Below are 19174 nucleotides of genomic sequence, written 5' to 3'. Positions count from 1 at the left end.
AATATGGTTATAGAAATACAAAATGGCTTTCATGGCTAGTGTTACATTTTTTGCACTGACCCATTACGTAATACTACTGTAGTAATAGTGTAAGATTAAATCTTTCAATAAATTGAGTTTTTCTAATTGGCTTTCCCTTAGAGCTAAATTCAATTTACCATTTAAAATTCTCTCATTCTGAAAAGTAAATATTTTTTTAAATATTCCTTCATACTTATAATTTCTAGCCCTGTGACGGAATCGAAGAAGCTCTTGATTTGTCTTGAATTTTTTTTTTGTTTCTTAAAGGGGTCGTGTTTTATACTACCTTTTTAATAAACAAACTTATAAACAAGCTAGTCTTTGCTTCTCTGATCAGTGTTTGAAAGAACGTATTTAGGCTAATTCCTCGTTTGATTTGTTTTGTAATTTTTTTGTTAAGACCGCATGAATGAATATTTATAAATTGTGGTTGAACAGTAATTTTAATGCATGTGTACATATACACTGATATTTTAGAGCCAGACTTTGTATCTCTGGTAAGGTTACTTTACAATCTATACATTCTATTTTTTCTCATGTGCTATAAAAGTTTCTGAAAATGGATAGGCAGACTAAAACCAAACTGAATTCCACCCAGAATTGCAGCTTCTGCTGGGTAACTCGCATCAAGATGGCAGGGTAGAAAGTGTTTAGGACAGAGAAAGTTAAGTTAAGCAAGCAACCTAACTCTTGTATTCTGTTGAGCAGATGCTTTTTGTTGTACCCACATACATGGCTGTAGCTATCACTTCAGTGGGACCAGAAAGCAGAGGGATAGATGTAAGGTGGGGAAGGAGAAAGGAAAAATGGAAAATAAGGCATCTGGGGGTGGCATCTAACAACCTTTCCTCTTCAATGTTGAATACAATCTATATAAGTGACTTCAGGTATGTCTGACCTTTTGTAGGAAGGTAACATTTTTGACCCTGGTCATGTACCCAGTGGTTCTTTGCCACATTTTTTTTTTTACTAGGAACTGTTCTTCAATGTAGATATTGTCTCCTTGATTGTGTACACATTGTCAACAAAATCCTATTTTTAAAAGCCTATTTTCCTCATTCCTGAAACCACCTAACCTGGTTGACTTGTTGGAGTGCATTTCATGCATTCTTAGTACCAAGCTGAAGGAAACGCCTAGTTCAGTCACAGCTAGAGGGGTAGAAAGCAGCTAGGGAGGTCATGCACACTCCCTGCATTCTCCTGCAAAGCGCACACGTCCATGCTGGGAAAGGATCACAGACGCCACTGCGTACCACAGCATGACTGTTCAGAGTGTGGATAGTCTCCCAGTGCGGCTCAATTGAAGGCAGTAAAATAAGGTAAGAGAATCCTGTTGTGGTATCAATACTTTTACATTGGAAAAGGGGGAGACTTTCACTGAGCTGTTTGTATGCTGCTTGGAAAAACAGTGAGAAAAAGAATTTTTTTTTCCAGGCAGTTCTGGATCTCTGGGCAGCAGGGAACAGAGTACAAAGTTGCTCCATGAGACACTGTTTGAGAACTAGCGCAGAGCCTTGTCATCTGCAGCAACTCTGACCATTTGGATTCCCAGGGACTTGCTAGCTACACACCTTGGCTCTCAAAGAGCAAATGAACTTTATACAACCAGAAGGTGGGACTGGGCAATGGGATGGATCACTTGATGATTACCTGTTCGTTCCCTCTGGGGCACCTGCACTGGCCACTGTCGTCCTTGTATTTCAATAATAGGTTGTTTAGAAAAAAATCTTAAATCCTACCCTGTTTGTACTCTCCCACCCTGAATCAATACATTCCTCTTAAACACATTTTGACAGTAGTTTGTGGTAGGCAAGAAAACTAGTGGCTTCCAGCTCTGACCATTTGCCCTGGAAGCTATGTATGCTACCTCTTTGTAGTCTTCTTGCTGGAGATGGAGGAGTGGGAAGTTAAGGTTGGGGTGGTTAACATACCGTACAGTGCTCCCAAATCTTGGCCCTGCCTTTATACTGTCAACCTCCCTATCACCCAAACCTTGTCCAAATGGCTCATTCTAGGGGATGGGTAGATAGAGATAGAAATGACCTCAGCCGTGATTCTATTGCCACAAGTTGGCTTCAAACAATATTTCATGGTTTTAGGTGCACCGATACCATGGGTATGAGCATGGTATGGAAAACTAGATAGATACTGATTATTTTCTTGTAGTACTTTGTTGTATCTTGTCTAGTGCTGTAACTACGCAGCCCTTTTCACTAAGTGAGAGGAGTTGAAGATGTCTGAGCACTCATACTGGAAAAAAACACTTGCCTCGGGATGCAATTTAGAGTCATGAATAGATTGAGGATGGTTAACTAGGGCGACCTAGGGACATTATCAGTGATTTGTAATGAGAGAAGTAGTCCTTTGGCCTGGAAATTGAGTGCTTGACTTTACAATCGTAATGAATTTAACGTGTAATCACAAATAACAGGGAGGAAATCATCTTGGAACAGGTGTTTTTAAAGGAGCATTCATTAGGGAGAGTCCAATCACAGCATGCTTGCCATCCCTCTAAAAGTGAGGCATGGGATAGATTTGATCCCTGCAAGTGCTCTGGCAACAAGTGACCCCCGGGCATGATCCCTTCCACTAGCCTGAAAAAATCACCTTTGGACTCAGATGGAGAGAGGCCCACTTAATGATTCATACTAGAATTTACATGATGCAGCTAGCTGTAGGCCTGAGATTTCCCAAATCAAGGCAAAGTAAAAGCTACTATTTCTTCACTAAGGTAAATCAGCTGTGCTGTTTGGTGCAGAATATGAACAATGACAGTGGAAAATCAAGTAGGAATAGTGTGCTTTTCTGGTGTTATTGGAGTCCAAGCTCTTCGAGGCATGAACCTTCCATTTATTAATTTTTGTGATAGCACTAGAGGCCCCAGTCATGAAGCAGGACCCCTTTGTACTAGGAAGTGTATAAACATAAGATGGTCTCAAATTTTTTTTTATTGCACCTAATTTTTAGTCTGCATATGTCTACCTTTAACTTCCAGCCATTTGATTTCATTACCTCTTTCTGCTAGAGGTAAAGATCAGAAGTGCTAGGACCAGAAATTTAATTCACACATAAGTATGTAAAGACTGTGATCAAGTCACCTCTTCAATTTTCTTCTGGATAAGATAAATACTGAGCTGCTTTAGTCTCTCACAGTAAGGCAGGTTTTCCAGACCTCATTATTGAATCTTTTCTAACCCTTTCCAATTTGTCAATATACTTAAGTGTGGGCACCAGAATTGGACACACTATTCTGCTAAAGATTGCACCTATGCTGTATAGAGAGGTAATACCATCTCCCTACTGCCACTGTATATTCCTCTGCTTATGCATCCATAGATCTTAGCTTTCTTAACTGCAGCATCATACTGGGAGCTCAAGTTGAGTTGGTTATCCACCAGACTCCAAGTCTCTTTAGCATCACTTTCCAAAATACAGTCCCTTTGCTAATGATTCACATTTAAACTGATGGCAAATTTCATCAGTGCTTACACCTATCCAGCAAAAGATTTGTTTAAAATGAGTTAGGGCAATGCTGGTTTCAGTGTGCCTAGTATGAATAAATGCCCTCCTAGCAGTGCCTTGGAAAGTCCACTACATGGCAATCAAAGGATTTCTCATATGGCAATTTATACATAGTTAAAATAGCCTGTCTTGAACAGGGAAAGGCTTATATAGATCGGGGCAGTCATTTGTGTGTGGCAAGATGTGATTTAATCCTGAGTCAGGATTTGAAAGTCTTCGGGAATTCCCTGACTTGAATATCTGAGCTGGGCCAAGGCTTGTTTCTCCCCCCCCCCCCCCCCGCCAAATGAAATATAAATTAAAATATATAGAGCATCATCTGTTTGTGTTTGGTTTGTCACTTGATAGTCTAACCTGAATGTGTAAGGAACTGCATTTCTAAACTCCACTGAAGTAAGTGTCATAAGAGAACATGGTGCAGGGTTTTCTCTTCCCTCTCTGATATAACATTATGTTGACGGTAGCAAGACTCTGGAGCCAGAGCCATTCTTTGAGATTTGTTCCTTAAAGGATCTCAAAGCATCTCCCAGACATTACTGAATCAACCTTAATACCTCAGAACAGAGTTGGTCAAAAAAATTCACCACCACTTTCATTGCAAAATGCTGTTAGTCAGATTCAAGGTGTTTTGTGAGACTGTGTTAACTTTGACAACATTTGAGGGAAAAATTCAAAGTGGAGTATTTAATTTAGACATTTCATTTTGATTTAAAAAAAAACTTTTTAAACTTCATTTTATAAAGTTTCAACCTTATTGGCTAAAGTGTTTTGACAAGGTCACTTTGATGTTTCTAAATCACATTATTTTAGAATTTCTTTTGTGGAATATTTCAAGATTTGACTTTGTCCTGATTTGGGATGAAAGTAAATTTCAGAATGTCTGAATTTCCTGGGGGACAGAAATTCCATTTGCTGGCTAGCTCTGAGCTAGGAGAAGGTGGTCTCCCATTTTATTAATGGAATAAATGAAGCTCAGAGAGTTCAAGTGACTTGCTCCAAGGTCACACAGTAAGTCAATATTGCCAACCCTTGTGATTTCAGCTGAGACTGGAAGTTGTCTTGCCACGACTGTGAGAAGCTTCAGCCCTGCCTGGAGGGAAAATCTCTTCTGATTAGTTGCTTTCCATACCTGCCCACCTTCTGGGGAAGAGTAGCCAACCAGGACTGGTGTAGGAGTTAAGACACAAAAATTTAAGTCTCACAATTTGGGGGCCAATTATGTTTGGGTTTTTTTTTTGTCTGACATTTTTGAATTTGTGGCATGAGCATGGCTGAAGTTCCAGATAGCATAGAACTTTTGAGCTCAATTATTGTATCTATGCCACTCCCATTGACCTCTCTGGGAACTGTATGCATGCACCAGACAATAATGGGACCCCCGTTGTTCTGATTCCCAGGTTCTCATGCTAAACACTAGACCATGCCATCTCCTACAGAGGTTACAAAGAATAGCTCCTGTACTACTATCAGTCCAGAGGTACTAGAGAACAATAACTAATGCCAAGCAGGCACTTGCCAGCACTGGTTTTAAATGATAGAAAATGAGTAGAGTGCGCCAAGCAAACAAATTTAACTTGCAGCTGTTCAGAGAATATAGACACGTGGTCATAAATCTAGTGCTTCTGCAAATGCTTCTGACGCTAGTATGGCATAGCTATTACCTTGTATCCATCTATGTGCTTGTGTGCAAGCAATATTTTTACTATATAAGCTTGAAAGTGCTATTTTAAACAAACATTGGAGTGCGTTGAGGATCCCTGAAGTGCATCTTTGATCCTCAGGATAAATATTAATTTAACAACATTAAGTGTAACAGTCAAGTAACTTCTGTAATGATTCTGTGGCACAGCATAGAGTACGTTGCCTGAGAGACAGGCACAGTGGTTGCTGGCTAAGACCATCTTAATACTATTTTTGCCAGCTTGGCCAGAAGGACACCATTCCTTCCTAGAGCTAATGCCAATGGACCATCAGGCTCCCATTTTGTGACTTGAATAATACCAGGCAGGACACATGGAGTCTAGGCACAGTGCCTTCCAAAAGAGGACTGCTTAGTGAGTGAACAGCTCATCTCATTGGTTCCCTCCGACCCCACCCTTTTTTTCTGCCTTATTCGGGAGCTCCAGCCATTGATCCTACACAGGCTCAGAAACAATGTAGCAGAGATAAATTTATCCATCCTCATACCACCCTTTGCACCTATGGATTATAAATCTTACTGCAAAGACCAACCTGGCCAGTTGGCATCATTAAGCTCTTTTATTGGCATCCCTGTACAGATATCCATGTGCACCCATCGAATCTGAGCTAGCAACCCTGTACACACAGGGTTTGTAGATCCTTGTGCAAATTGGTGGGAAAAGGGAGAGTGCAGCAAGCAGGAGCCCAGATACAGGATCTGCCCCCACTTCTGCTGAAAGTGGTCCTTCAAGTCCTACTAGCTTCAGTGTGGAGATGATCAAACCCAACATTGGCAATACAACTTTGGTTCCAAAGTCCTTCTTGTTTTTGTTTATAGGCACTGCTAGTTACTGAAGATGGAAGCAGAAAGGAAAAACTCTCCAACACTGAGTAAAAGCAAACAGCCTGTGAAAACAGAATGGGGGTCTCAGAGTGTTGTATTTACTTACTTTCAAGGGGACCTTAACAGTGTGATAGATGAACACTTTTCTAGAGCGTTAAGCAATGCCAAGAACCCACAAGATCTGAGCACAAAGCACAAGAGTGAGGATGTTACCCTGAAGAATGGTGAGCAGTTTTTCATCCAGTGTGTGTTTCAATGCAATGCTGCTGTTTAACTCACTAGAGAGTTATGCTGGGACATTTAGACACTGAGGACCAAATTATCACATTTACTTCTATGTAACCCCACTTTTACAAAGGAGTCCAAATTCTGATCAAGAGTGAAATCATTATTTCAAAACCCTGAGCTTGTACTTAGGATTTCATGGGTAAGCCATTGGGCCCGCCTGTGTGGATCCCCAGTGAATCTATGCATGGGTCCAAGTGCAGGATCAGGGCCCTACTTTATGAAGAAAGTCTCCACCTGTCTCCGATGTATTACATCATTTTAGATAATTTTTTAAAAAATTAAACTGAAGAGAGTCTGTCTTGCCATGACACGAGAAGCTCCAGCCCTCCACCCAAATTTCTGCCCTGTCTGCAGGGAAACCTCCTCTGATTGCCTTCTCTTCCCCAGGAGGTGGGCAGGTAGGGAAGGCAGTTAATCAGAGCTGCTGCAGGATTTAAGAAAAAAAATTTCAGACATTGAGGAACGCTATGCCACCCACCCCTCAGAAAAAATGCCTGAGATGTTTCATGTTCACAGTTAGAGGTGGTAGTGACTTTCTAAGCTAGTCTATTTTAGTGTAGATTTGTTTCTTTAAAATTAGAATTGTAGTAAATAAGTCAATTATTGTAAGTTTCCTTTTATGTAATCTGGATGAAATTTTGCAGCCTTTACTTAGGTAAAATTCCCATAAAAGTCAGTTGGAATTTGTCTTGGAAAAGTAAATAAGAACTTCAATAACACTTCAAACACTCTTTTCTTTAAAACTAGATAGCCACATGTCTCCCCATCAGTGGAATTTCTCTTCTCATTGGACCAAGTCATATCAATCATCTCCTGCTACAAACACATCAAATTCTGATCTGAATTTGTCGGCTGCTGCTATAGACCACCATCAGGCATCAGTTTTGCGGAATCCTCCTATTCAGCCTGCAGATTTGTGGCACTTCCCTTCGATAGCTAATCCAAGTCTTACTGAGTCAGGATATCCTCGCTCCTTGCCTGACCCTCAGATGGTGCAGGGACCAATGTCTGATGGGAAATATGGTTCGCTTCTTGATTTTCTGCAACAGGAAAGGTGCCCAGCATCTAGCCAGGAATCTATTGTGAAGCAAAGCTCTAGTTCAGCCTGTATTACTGGATCAGCTAGGTTACAAAATATGAGTCAAAGTTTAACTCCTGGGGGAGGTAAGAAAATATTTACTATTCCTTTTACTGTGATTTGCCCTTGTAAATGAAAAATAAAAATCTATGCCTGAAGGTGGTAAAAGCAGACTCATTCAGTCTAGCTCCTCTTCAATCCAGTTTATGCTGTAGCCTGATCAAATAACGAAACTATAAACCTTTCACACACTTACTGATTTTCACAGGTTCTTTCAAAAAAGTGGGCTATACAGAAGTTTCTCTCTCATTACAGGACTGACTTGATTTGCAAGCGGGGTATACATATTCAGTTGACCCTTTACATAGAAACCACATAATTCTGTTCATCAATATAACCAAACAGCAGAAAGCCTTATACATAGCAACTACTTTTAAGCCATAAGATACGATAGCATACTTACAATACTTAGAGATAGAGATGAATACACAGTGAGCAGAGCACTCCTGAAGGCCACGCGTTAGTTGACACCAGTCCAGGAAGCCAAAAACCAGGGAACAAGACTGGACTAGACTTTTATACCCAGTCTTTATGTGATGTATTGGATCATAACAAGATTAATACCAGTCTCTTATTCAGATGTGGCATTCTGGATCTCTGTAAATTATGCTTTTAATCATTAATAAACATCTTTTCTTAATTCCTATGCATTAATGCAGTCTAACTGCCTAGTTACTAATTGCCAGAACTCCCTTATTGCAGAATTACTTTTATAATTCTGTGATGTATTGTACCATTGTGGTCACTTATCTCTCTCTCTCTCTCTCTCTGAATAGGAGTGCAGAATTAATGACCTAGGCTTAACTTCTTGGGCCTGCTAACTTCTAACTAAAACTCAGCCTTTAGCATAACTACTTCCACAAAGTCTCATACTAATAAAATCAGCCTTTAACCATGGCAAAGCCTAATAACCCAAATACTTGTGTTCTCTGACTTGCCCCCTTATGTTTAGCACAATAAGCAATACACAATCAATATCACACCCCAATAATGTCCCTTTTATAGCAAGCTAAAATGATATGAGACAAGGTCATAAGTTAACAATTCAGAGCCCTTGGCTGGAAGTATTTTCAACAAAGCATCAATGATATGTACTGTAGTACTTGGGAATTGTGTGTTGGCTGCATAGTGTAGCACCATAATTGTTTCCTCTATAGTTTCTTGCACAGCTCTTTCCCCTCTGTTATGTTGAGGCGATACCCAATATGTAAGTGAGCTACAATATATTCAGAACACACATAAATGAGTGAGCGCCCCTAGCTCTTATATATCACTTTTCACCAGTAGATCTCAAAGTGGGTAACAAACAGCTGGGTGTGTGCTGGAAGCTCAGAGTATGGCTATAAATGGAGTGGAATGTTTAGATATTATTTGAGCAATCTGACTATGGTGTAGGCATTAATTATACCCCGTATATAGTAACAAACCACAGTGCCCATAAAAAAAAAATGTCCATGTGCCTAAGAGCTTTTTCCCCCTCCCCATTACAACAATAATTGGGGTAAAAGGCTGGTCCTTGAGCCATGCTAGTCTCCCAGCCTGACCCAGGAAACGGCACTAATATTCACTTCAAACACTACTGAATAAATATTTAACATGATGTTCAGTAGACTCTATAGACAGGGTGTAATTCACGCTATGGCTATCCCTGTTCCTTTCCAAAAGGGGTTAAAGTAGTCCAGGGGTTAAGACGCTAGGATTTGGAAGACCTGGGTTCAAGTCCCTGCTCTGCCACAGCCTTCCTGTGTGACAAATCAGTTAGAGAACAGACGGACAGGGAAGCGATCTGTAAAATGGGGTTGATAGCACTGCTATGCTCCCAGAGCTGACATGAGGATAAATACATTAAAGACTGTGAGGCGCTCCAATACTATGGTGATGGGGGCCAGAAACGTATGACAGAACAGCTTCTGCCAAACTCGGTCACCAGGGAAATCTGGTAGTTAGTTATTTGTAATATGGCTGCACCCATAGGTGATCCCATTCGGATAGGCACCAGTCACCGAACAAAAAGATGGTCCCTGCCCTAAAGAGCTTAGTGACCAAAATTTACACCATTCAGGGACCCGTGAGAGAGGAATTTAGTCCATTTCCCTGGCGCCCACATCACAAAGTCAACCACTGCAGTTGGGACTAATTGGCACCATTATTCGTCTCAGACCCACCTAGGACTGAAGAGACGTGGACATTAAAGCTCTCCCCTCGATGTCCCTCCAGGCTAGGTTGCACACACTGGTGGGGATGCTGGCACTGTTGCTGCCTATGCTATCCCTGTTCTCTGGGTTAATACAGGACTTCTCTAAGAAGGGCTATCAATCTGGCCCCTTCTCCCCATTAATTTCACATGAAAATGTTTTTTAAAACTCCTTAAAGAGACACTGGGGAATGTGTAGCACATCTGCTATGGGCCAGACAGCGGAATGCCCACAGCAGGAAGGGGCAATGATATATTAACAAAGCAATTTAGAGTAGGGGGTGTTTTTAAAAATATCCAGCCATGAATATAAACAGGTGAACACTCAGCTTCCTGTCTGCCTGGACAGGCTGCCATCCCATCTCTGCAAGGGCTTCCATCATTACTAACATTAGTGGAGCTGGAAAGGAGAGATGAGATTCTCAAGTCAGACTGCAGAGTGTGTCTTTGTTCTCAGACCCCATATGGAAAATGCAGTGTGTATTTCTGCAACAGATTTTTTGCTTTAGGTCCATTAATAGATGGATTTAGCTTTGTGTTGACATTGCATATGTATTGCCTAGATTTCTCCTTGCAGGGTGTAATGTTTGCCATTGTTAATATTTGCAAATACTAAGTGATGTTCTTACTATATTAAAGATGCGCTCTGGATTTATAGGATTCTAATTAAGGCCTGGCAATGTGGGTCTGGGTATTAAAGCATATGGAACTCACTCTGACACTAGCAGGAAGCATTTCATGAAGGCTGGGTGAGTGAGCATAGGGCCAGGACAGAGAAGCAATACTGCTAACACCACAGCTAGTTGAAACTTTAAAAAATTCAAATGGTCAGGGAAAAACTGTTGGGGGAAAAAAAAAAAGGTTGCCATTCTCCAAGTACTGTCTTCCCTTTGAGGATCTCAGGAGGCTTTAATATGTTTGAAAAGCTCTAACAGCCCTGTGACCTATACCACTGTGCAGATGGGCAATCTACAGCACAGAAAAATTACGTTACTTGCTCAAGTTCACACAGTCATTACAGCCACTCTCCCCTGGCAGTCTATAATCAGGCCCCAGGAATTCTGACATCTAGTTCTTGGCTCTAACCAAGAGAGGATACTTCTCAATGCACTAGGGACTTTTTTATGGAACTGCTGATATTTACATTTCTAAAAGCACAGAATGCTGTGCAATGGTCCTGCAACACCTGTGCCAACAGCTGGGTTGCAAAAGCACAATGTTTCACGTAAGAACTACTTTTAGTGTTGTACCGCTCCAGCTTATCATGTTTTTTCCCCTTAAAATTAAGAAAGGAAAGCCAGCTCCTATCAAAGCCCAGGAAACCCCAGCATCACTCTTGCCAGTTCAGGTAGGTAATGGAACCAGCAGTTACATTAAAACAGTGTCAATGAAATTGGAATGAGCTCTTGTAATCTTCAACCAGGTGTAGTTCCAGGTGTGTTACATACTTCTAAGAATAGCCATGGTTCTTTGCGGAGATGGTGGTTTGCTAAGCTAGTTGGGACACTTCAGAGGTGTGTTTCTCAACCTCTAGGGTAGATTTACTTTCATCCTACACAACTCTAGTTTGAGCTCCTTGTTGTAGTAGAGAGGTTAGAAACACCACACCCTGCAGCAGCCGTTACAATGTTAGTGCTAGCAGAGCAATAATCCCCAGATCCTTCAGGCTTCCACTATTATTGCCTGTATCTCACCTTAAGGCTTTGTCCCACATTTGGGAGGTTGCTCTGGTCACATGGCTTCTTTATACTTTCAGTGATGTGATTTATCTCAGAACTAAAATAGCCCCAATGAAATGACCACCAGGTGCCAAAAAAAGAACATTTCTTTAAAACATTTTAAGAATTTATGTATGCTCGTGCTGTACTGACTACTTTCATATTGCTGTATTTTTCAGGTATCCAGTCTCAGGATAGAAGACGAGACTTATACTTTTAGCCAATGGACATTTCTTCTTTATTCCTAGAGAGTTCTTTCTGTGAACTTTTATAATTGTGAATCAGGAGGAAATAGACCACAGTCATTCTGTGCTTTTTCCATCAGCCAGTTGCATGACTACACATGCTAATGTACTATTTTGTTTATTAAGTGATGTACTTCTAAGTAAATAACTTCCAGCCTGTATGATTCTACCATAGTAGTTTGCCTTGTATAAATGAAATACATTTGACTAGAGAAGAGTTGCCCTTGGGCCCTCTAAAGACTCCTAGCACTTTAAAATCCCCCTACAACCATTTGTTTACCATCCTTTGGAAAGAATTACCATCCATTACCATTATAGAGAGATGCATTCAATGTCACAAGCTTTCATGTCCTCACACTTGCAAGTTCCCTGACTTGGCAGCTGGATTTGAACTTGTTTAAAATAGCTCAAGTGAGTCTGTTTACAAGGGGACTGAAAATGAGAAACAAGCCAACATAGCCAAGTTCATTTCTGCCCCCCCCCCCCCGTCTTTAGAGATTTGGAAACATTAGGGATCCAATACTTGGATTCATACTTTCAATTCATCCATTGGAGACTCAAGGCTATACAGAGGCAATGCAGGGTCAGTGGGCTATCTGCAGGGTCACATACCCCCCCGAAGATTTACTGCTTAGTTTGTGCTGAGCATGCTCAATAACACTGCTGAAGCCAGCTGCCCTCACTGCCTCCCCCCTCCCCCCACATCAGCAAGGATGGGTCATTTCTGAGGCTATACTTGTCCCTTAGTGACCAATTCCATCCTTGGTATATCTATGCAGCTCCTTTGGGCTTCAGTGAAGTAGCATTAGTGGATCTGGTAGGAATTTTGGATCTTTATTGGGCAAGATGAAAGTGTTCCACAGCGATAGACGTTAGAGCTGGGGATGGCCTATTAAGTCATTGGCCCAGTCTTCCTGTTGATAGTGACTTGTATCCTCCAGCGCTTTACATAATTTAATTTTAAAGCAACTTAAATAATATGACTTCTGAGTAATTATTGCTGGACAGATTGCAGTACATGGTAATCCTCTGACCTTGGAGGGATCTTCTTTTCACAAGCATGTCCTATTCATGAATTCTCCCCCGCCCACTCCCCTGTGCTGCCTGCCCAGAAGCCCTACTGCCTGTTGATATTACGCACTCATCTCTTAACTTTCACACTGATCATCTCTAGCATACCTGTCTGCTGCGCTTACTGCATGGAAAAATCTCACTGGAACAGTGTTCAAGTTCATATGTGTAACTACTGCAGTATCTCCTGGCAGAAATACTGTACAGGAGCTCTTTCTACCCTTCGTGGCATTTGAAAGAAGCCAACTCACTAATGTAGGGCAACTGGTAGTGCTTTCTACTGGCCTCCCAAAGTATTCAACAAGTAAAGATCCACAGTATCTTTTAATGTGTACATTTTCCTAATTATAGTCACGCCACTAATTTCTCCCATTCATAAGGTATCTTGAGCTGAATAAGCTCAGAGGACAGCGGACTGAAAATATTCAAAAGTTATGTGGACAAAAAGACGTGACCCAATACACAGGGCCCCTCGCACACTCCCCTTGGTGAGCGGTTCTTCTCATCAGTAATCCCCATTTGCTTCAATGGAACTCGTCAGCAACTACTCAATAGCAGGAATAGGGAGGTCTTTAACTCTGACCCACTACAGTTGCTTAAGCTGCTGAACGGTAAATCATTGGGACTTTTATAAGCTAAGAAGCCCCTCACTTTTGGGCATTTCCCCCATATTTACTCTCTACCTTGAAAGATAGCCCATTTAATGCACAGAGGGATACTTCCTTTCATGTGCCATCTCTACATAACCAATAAGCAAATTTTACACTTGAACAGCTAGAGTTTGCAACTGATAGGCCAGATCCTCAGCTTGTATAAATATGCCTAGCTCCATTTACACTAGATGACAATCTGGGCCGTGGTCTTTAAGGCCTGGTCTACCCACAGTCATACCTATGGAACTAAGGGTTTTATTATATATTGATTTAGTTAAGAGTGTAACACACAAAAAGTTGTTAATCACTGTTTAATCCTGGTTTATAGCTGATTAGCTTGCACTGATAAGTTTGCACTGAGCTAAAGACCAGTGACCGGTTTTAAACTCATAAGAATTTATACACAAAAGTTGCACCAGTTTGACTGATTTGTTATATCAGTGCCACTGCTGTGCAAAGACAAAACACTGAAAACTAACATTTCATATTTAGTCAGAACTGGTTTTCTTCTTCTGATCCAGCATTAGGTGTCGCTTTCCAATAAGTTTCTTCTTTGATATTACTACTCTGGCCATTCCAGCTCACGTTGCAATGAGTCTTTATCATAGCCTTAAAACATATGAATGAAATCTACTGACTTCCTGTCTAACACAGGCCATAGAATTCTATCCAGTAATTCCTGCATCAAAGCTGATAGCAACTCAGATGAAGTTACAACTTTGAAATTGCAATAGTTAAAATGATTTTCCTTTAAAAAACTGAAGATATAAAGATGATATTATAAAACTGTGAATGTTAAGATTGAAAATAATTGTAAAACTATAAAAGGTTGTTATATTGCCACTGTCCAGCTTTTTATTTGTCACCAAAACATTTTCAAGGTGTGTATCTTTTACTGGGATGACATGAGGCATGCACCTCTCTCTCTCTCTCGAGATAGAGACACACACACACACACACACCCCATATACCCATCAACATTCCACTCAGTAAGAGGATATTTTAAGTACAACCCAGGATCTACTTCAAAGAAAATGTAGAAACAACATTAACCACACAAACACCCTTGCCGTGCCCCATCTCCGAGGCCCCACCCCACTCATTCCATCCCCCCTCCCTCCATCACTTGCTTTGCCTGGGCTGGGCTGGGATTGGGGTGCGCAAGGAGGTGTGGAGTCTGTAAGGGGCTCCAGGAGGAGCCCGGGGCAGGAGGGTGGGGTGCAGGACGGGGGGCAGGGGGTTAGGGTGCAGGATGGAGTATAGGGTGCTGGCTCCAGGAGGCGGCTCAGGCAGCAGGTTGGGGTGCAGGGTATAGGCTCTGGGAGGGGGTTGGGGTGCAGGAGAGGTTCAGGGTGTGGGCTGCAGCTGGGCGCTGCTTACCTCAGGCAGCTCCCAGGCGGCAGCAGCGCAGTGGGGCTAAGACAGGCTCCCTGCGCGCCCTGGCTCCACGCCGCTCCCAGAAGCAGCCGGCATGTTCAGCAGCAGCTCCTGGGGGGGGGGGGGGGAGGAGTGGCAGATGGCGCCACGTGCTGCTCTCACCTGCAGGCACCACCCCTGAAACTCCCATTGGCTGGGAACGGGGAACCTCAGCCAATGGGAGCTTCAGGGGTGGTACCTGCAGGTGAGGGGAGCGTGCAGCGGAGCCGCCTTCCCCACCCCACTCCCAGGAGCCACTGCTGGACATGCTGGCTGCTTCCAGGAGCGGCACGGGGCCGGGACAGGCAGGGAGCCTGCCTTAGCCCCACTGCTCTGCGGGACTGTTAACGGCCAATCTCCCCGTTTGGCTGCAGGAGGGTTGGCAACCTTATCGTGATCGACTTGTCAACCGTGGAGCCTCTGACAGTCTCTCTCAGTCTCAGTGATTGTGATCTACCAGTTGGTGACCACTGTTCTAGGAGAAGGAATTTCTTCCCTTGGCCATCAGGGAGTGGTCAATACTTCTCCAGATTTGCCTCATGTTAGCTGGAGGTAGCATGCCTAGTTTTACTCTTCCTCTAAACAATGTTAGAGAGACAAGATGGGTGAGACAATATTGTTTATTGGACCAGCTTCTGTTGGTGAAAGAGAAGCTTTTGAGTTACACAGAACTCTTCCACAGATCTGGAAGAGGTACTCAGCTAAATGTAAGGTTAAACAGCATAAGTATAAGCATTAGCGTAAGTACTTAGCACAGACTATGGGAACCATTCAAAGTGCAGTGGCCCATTGAACACTCCTGTAGTCTTATGACAAACCAACAGAAGTTGGTCCAATAAAGGATATTACCTCACCCACTTTGCCTCTCTAATATCCTGGGACCCACACAGCTACAATGCCTCTGCATTTCAACAATGTTGGTGGTTGAGGGTAGAGTGCATTTTTTGCTGCTCCTTTTGACTTTTCATCCACAATTGTATTTCTGATTATACTGATGTACTGTTCTCTCTGGAGAGGATGTCTTCATTCCCATGCACTATATATCCTCTTCCTAACAAAAGACTTGGCAAAATATTATACTGCATTCTGTAATTACCATCTGGTGCTTCCCACATTTCTGTTCAGTTTCAGCTCCAAATGATTAATCACCATGGTGATAAGAAGAGTACTGAGACATGTCCACTCCTATCTAATAATGGACATCAACCAATGACTTCTGATTTTCTTAAATACTAGTGAAACCTCTCTATTTCCTCTGCAGAAACTGTTCGGTGGGAGTGAGAAGGGGAAGAGGGGTCAGAAATGGAAATACTCTTAGGCATTAAAGTCACAGGTAACATCTTGATCAGCACAATCTCAGTAGCAACCTCCCATTTATTAAGGAAGTGACTTTTCCAAGTCAGAATATGCACAAAAACAATGATCCAGTCAGCAAAGCATGATGGAAGACATGCCATATTGTTAGAAAGACAAGATGGGAGAGGTGATTGTCACATACCACTCCACATGAGCTCTCATTAAAGTGTGGTCTACATTACAGAGTTTGTAAGCATCTATACTACAATGTTGCTCCTGCTAATGTAAGTTGTCCATTACTAGGGGTGGCTCTATGTATTTTGCCACCCCACCCCAAGCACGGCAGTCAGGCAGCTTTCAGCAGCACGCCTGCAGGAGGTCCGCTGGTAACGCGGATTCGGCGGCATGCCTGTGGGAGGTCCGCTGGTCCTGCAGCTTTGGCATACCCACTGCCAAATTGCTGCCGAAGCTGCGGGACCGGCCGACCTCCCGGAGGCACACTGCCGAAGGCTCCCTGACTGCCGCCCCCACAGTGACTGGCAGGGCCCCCCCCCCCACAGCTTGCCGCCCCAGGCACGCACTTGGTGCGCTGGTGCCTGGAGCCGCCCCGGCCCATTACACAGACTTAACTCCACCTCCACAAGAGGCATAGTGCTCAGGTTGATGTAGTTAGGTCAACGCAGTGTCAGTATGGACACTGTTACTTATATCAGACTGTCAGCCCCGGGCGCTGGCGGTGCTCTGGCTGTCAGTCCGCCCCCCACACTGACAGTTAAATCAGTGAAAGTTCTCCTGGGAGAGCGGGAGGATGTGCACTGCCAAGAGAAGGAGCATAGTGTGGTCATGTAAAACCGATGCTGTGACTATATGCTGACATAACTTAATTTTGTAGTCAAGACTTGCCCTTTAGAATTACAATCCATACTCAATGGGGATCATATCCTGAAAGATTTAGTTCATGAACCTCCACTTTTGGCCTTCAGACAACCCACAACCTCTCCAAGCACCATCAGAAGCAAGCTCCCTACCAATTCAAAGAGGCACTAGACCAGTGGTCTCCAACCTTTTTAGCCCAAGATGACTTTTTGAATCTAACGGCAACCCAAGATCTGCCCCGCCCTTCCCCAAAGCCCCACCCCTTCCCCAAATCCCCGCCCACCCAATCCCCCATCTCCCCCACCCTCACTCATTTTCACTAGGCTGGGGGTTGGGGTTCAGGAGTGGGTGCGGGCTCTGGGCTGGGGCCGAGGGGTTTGCAGTGTGGGAGGGGGCTCTGGGCTGAGCCTGGGGAAGGGAGTTGGGGTGAGGGGGTGAGGGATGCAACATGTAGGAGGGAGTTCCAGGCTGGGGCACAGTGTTGGGGTGCAGGAGGGGGTACAGGGTGCTGGCTCTGGGAGGGGGTCAGGACTGGGGCACGGGTGCAGGCTCTGGGAATGGGTCAGGGCTGGAGCAGAGTTTTGGGGTGCAGGAGGGGGAACAGGGTGCTGGCTCTGGGAGGGGATGCATGAGGGGGTTTGGGGTGCAGGCTCTGGGAGGGGGTTCAGGGATGGAACTTGGGGTGCAGCCTCCCTCCGGGCAGCACTTACCTCCCGTGGCTCCCAGTTGGTGGCAGGCACAGCGAGGCTAAGGCAGGCTCCCTGCCTACCCCAGCCCTATGCCACTCCCGGAAGGGAGCAACGCACCCCTGTGACCCCTGGGCAGGGAGCACATGGCTCCGTGCGCTGCCCCTCTCTGCAAGCACCGACCCCACAGCTCTCCTGGCCAATGGGAGCTGTGGGGGCGGTACTTTCAGGCAGGAGCAGCGCACCAAGGGAAACACCTGCCCCCCCCAACCCCCCCCCCCCCCCCGGGCCATGCTGGCTGCTTCCAGGAGTGGCGTGGGGCCAGGATAGGCAGGGAGTCTGCCTTAGCAGCAACCACACTGTGCTGCCGGAGATCGCGATCGACTGGGAGATCCTCTAGAATCGACCACTTGGTGACCACTGCACTAGACCTTGCCATAACAGATGCAAAACCTGCCAACATATCTCCACTGCTATGATGATCAATACACCTTCCTACCCTGCAACACACCTTTCAAGATCCCTGGGTCCTGCACATGCCTATCATATGTGGTGTAACTCATCCAGTGCATCAAATGCCCCCAAAATTCTGTAGATGAAATGAGACTCATTATGCTCTCGCATGAAGCGCTCACAGAAAAGTGATGACAAAATTACCATATCACCCCTAGGCAAACACTTTTCACAAAACAAATCACTGCATCTCTGACCTAGGGTGACCAGATGTCCTGATTTTATAGGGACAGTCACGATTTGGGGTTCTTTTTCTTATATAGGCTCCTATTACCCCCCACCCCCTGTCCCGATTTTTCACATTTGCTGTCTGGTCACCCTACTCTGACCTCTGTCCTTGTCCTCAAAGAACCTGTAGGATATCTTCCAAAGATGATCCTAGGCACTTAATTCATAACTTTGCTAGATACTAAAAATCACGACTTAGTAATGACACTGGATCAATGGCTCATTAGAACAATTTGTAACCTGCCTTTGTCTTATGACTGCAGAGGTGTTAGCTGCCCACTTCACCTTGAATGGTCTCTTGCACTGCAACATGTGTTAACTCCTCGTGATTTTAACACTGTTTCTCCTTGCATTTAGCGATGACACAGAGTACCTTTCCCAGAGCTGAATAAGAACTTTGTGTGGCTCGAAAGCTTCTCTCTTGCCAACAGAAGTTGGTCCAATGAGATATATTACCTCACCCACCTGGTCTTTCAAATATCCTGGGACCAACATAGATACAACTACACTGCAATCCACATCATTAGGTTTTCAGGTCCTGTAAACTATCCCAGAAAGGAAATCCCTGCACTCAGTCTTTGGTATTTTAGATCACTACATTCTCTTCTTTCCCCAGTTTGCTAAGTATTTGTGTTTATCAATTTACAAACTCTACATGATGAGGATCAGTGAAGATCAGATGAAGGCTCTCCATATTTATAAATGGACTTGTTATAAATGCTTGTAAAGACTCATGACACAGTATTCCAGACAAGTTCTTACACACTGTGGCAAAGCGATCTGCT

The 19174-nt window shown here is 43.7% G+C and overlaps 1 protein-coding gene across 5 annotated transcripts; it reads left to right on the top strand.

Moving 5' to 3' along the window:
- Window positions 1-78: 78 nt before the first annotated feature.
- On the top strand, window positions 79-14213 carry VGLL1 (vestigial like family member 1). Of its 5 annotated transcripts, XM_042851141.2 has the most exons (6): window positions 79-1340; window positions 1456-1633; window positions 6062-6291; window positions 7103-7519; window positions 10976-11035; window positions 11585-14213. In XM_042851141.2, the coding sequence occupies exons 3-6, from the start codon at window positions 6081-6083 to the stop codon at window positions 11623-11625; spliced, it is 729 nt and encodes a 242-aa protein (XP_042707075.2). In that variant the 5' UTR covers window positions 79-1340; window positions 1456-1633; window positions 6062-6080; the 3' UTR covers window positions 11626-14213. The 5 variants fall into 5 exon arrangements, with proteins under 5 accessions (XP_042707075.2, XP_065412807.1, XP_005301105.2 ...); XM_065556735.1 differs by lacking the exon at window positions 10976-11035 and having other exon boundaries at window positions 145-1340; XM_005301048.5 differs by lacking the exon at window positions 1456-1633 and having other exon boundaries at window positions 1158-1340.
- The last annotated feature ends 4961 nt before the right edge of the window (window positions 14214-19174 follow it).

Source organism: Chrysemys picta, chromosome 9, assembly GCF_011386835.1.
Source record: "Chrysemys picta bellii isolate R12L10 chromosome 9, ASM1138683v2, whole genome shotgun sequence".
Classification (NCBI taxonomy): domain Eukaryota; kingdom Metazoa; phylum Chordata; order Testudines; family Emydidae; genus Chrysemys; species Chrysemys picta.
Note: the sequence above shows the minus strand (reverse complement) of the source record. Positions and strands in the feature narration are given on the sequence as shown.

Coding starts and splice junctions, on each gene's coding strand:
- VGLL1 (XM_042851141.2), top strand. CDS start 6,081: ATGGAAGCAGAAAGGAAAAACTCTCCAACACTGAGTAAAAGCAAACAG. Junction 7,520..10,975: donor AAGTTTAACTCCTGGGGGAG/GTAAGAAAATAT, acceptor CTTAAAATTAAG/AAAGGAAAGCCAGCTCCTAT. Junction 11,036..11,584: donor CATCACTCTTGCCAGTTCAG/GTAGGTAATGGA, acceptor TGTATTTTTCAG/GTATCCAGTCTCAGGATAGA.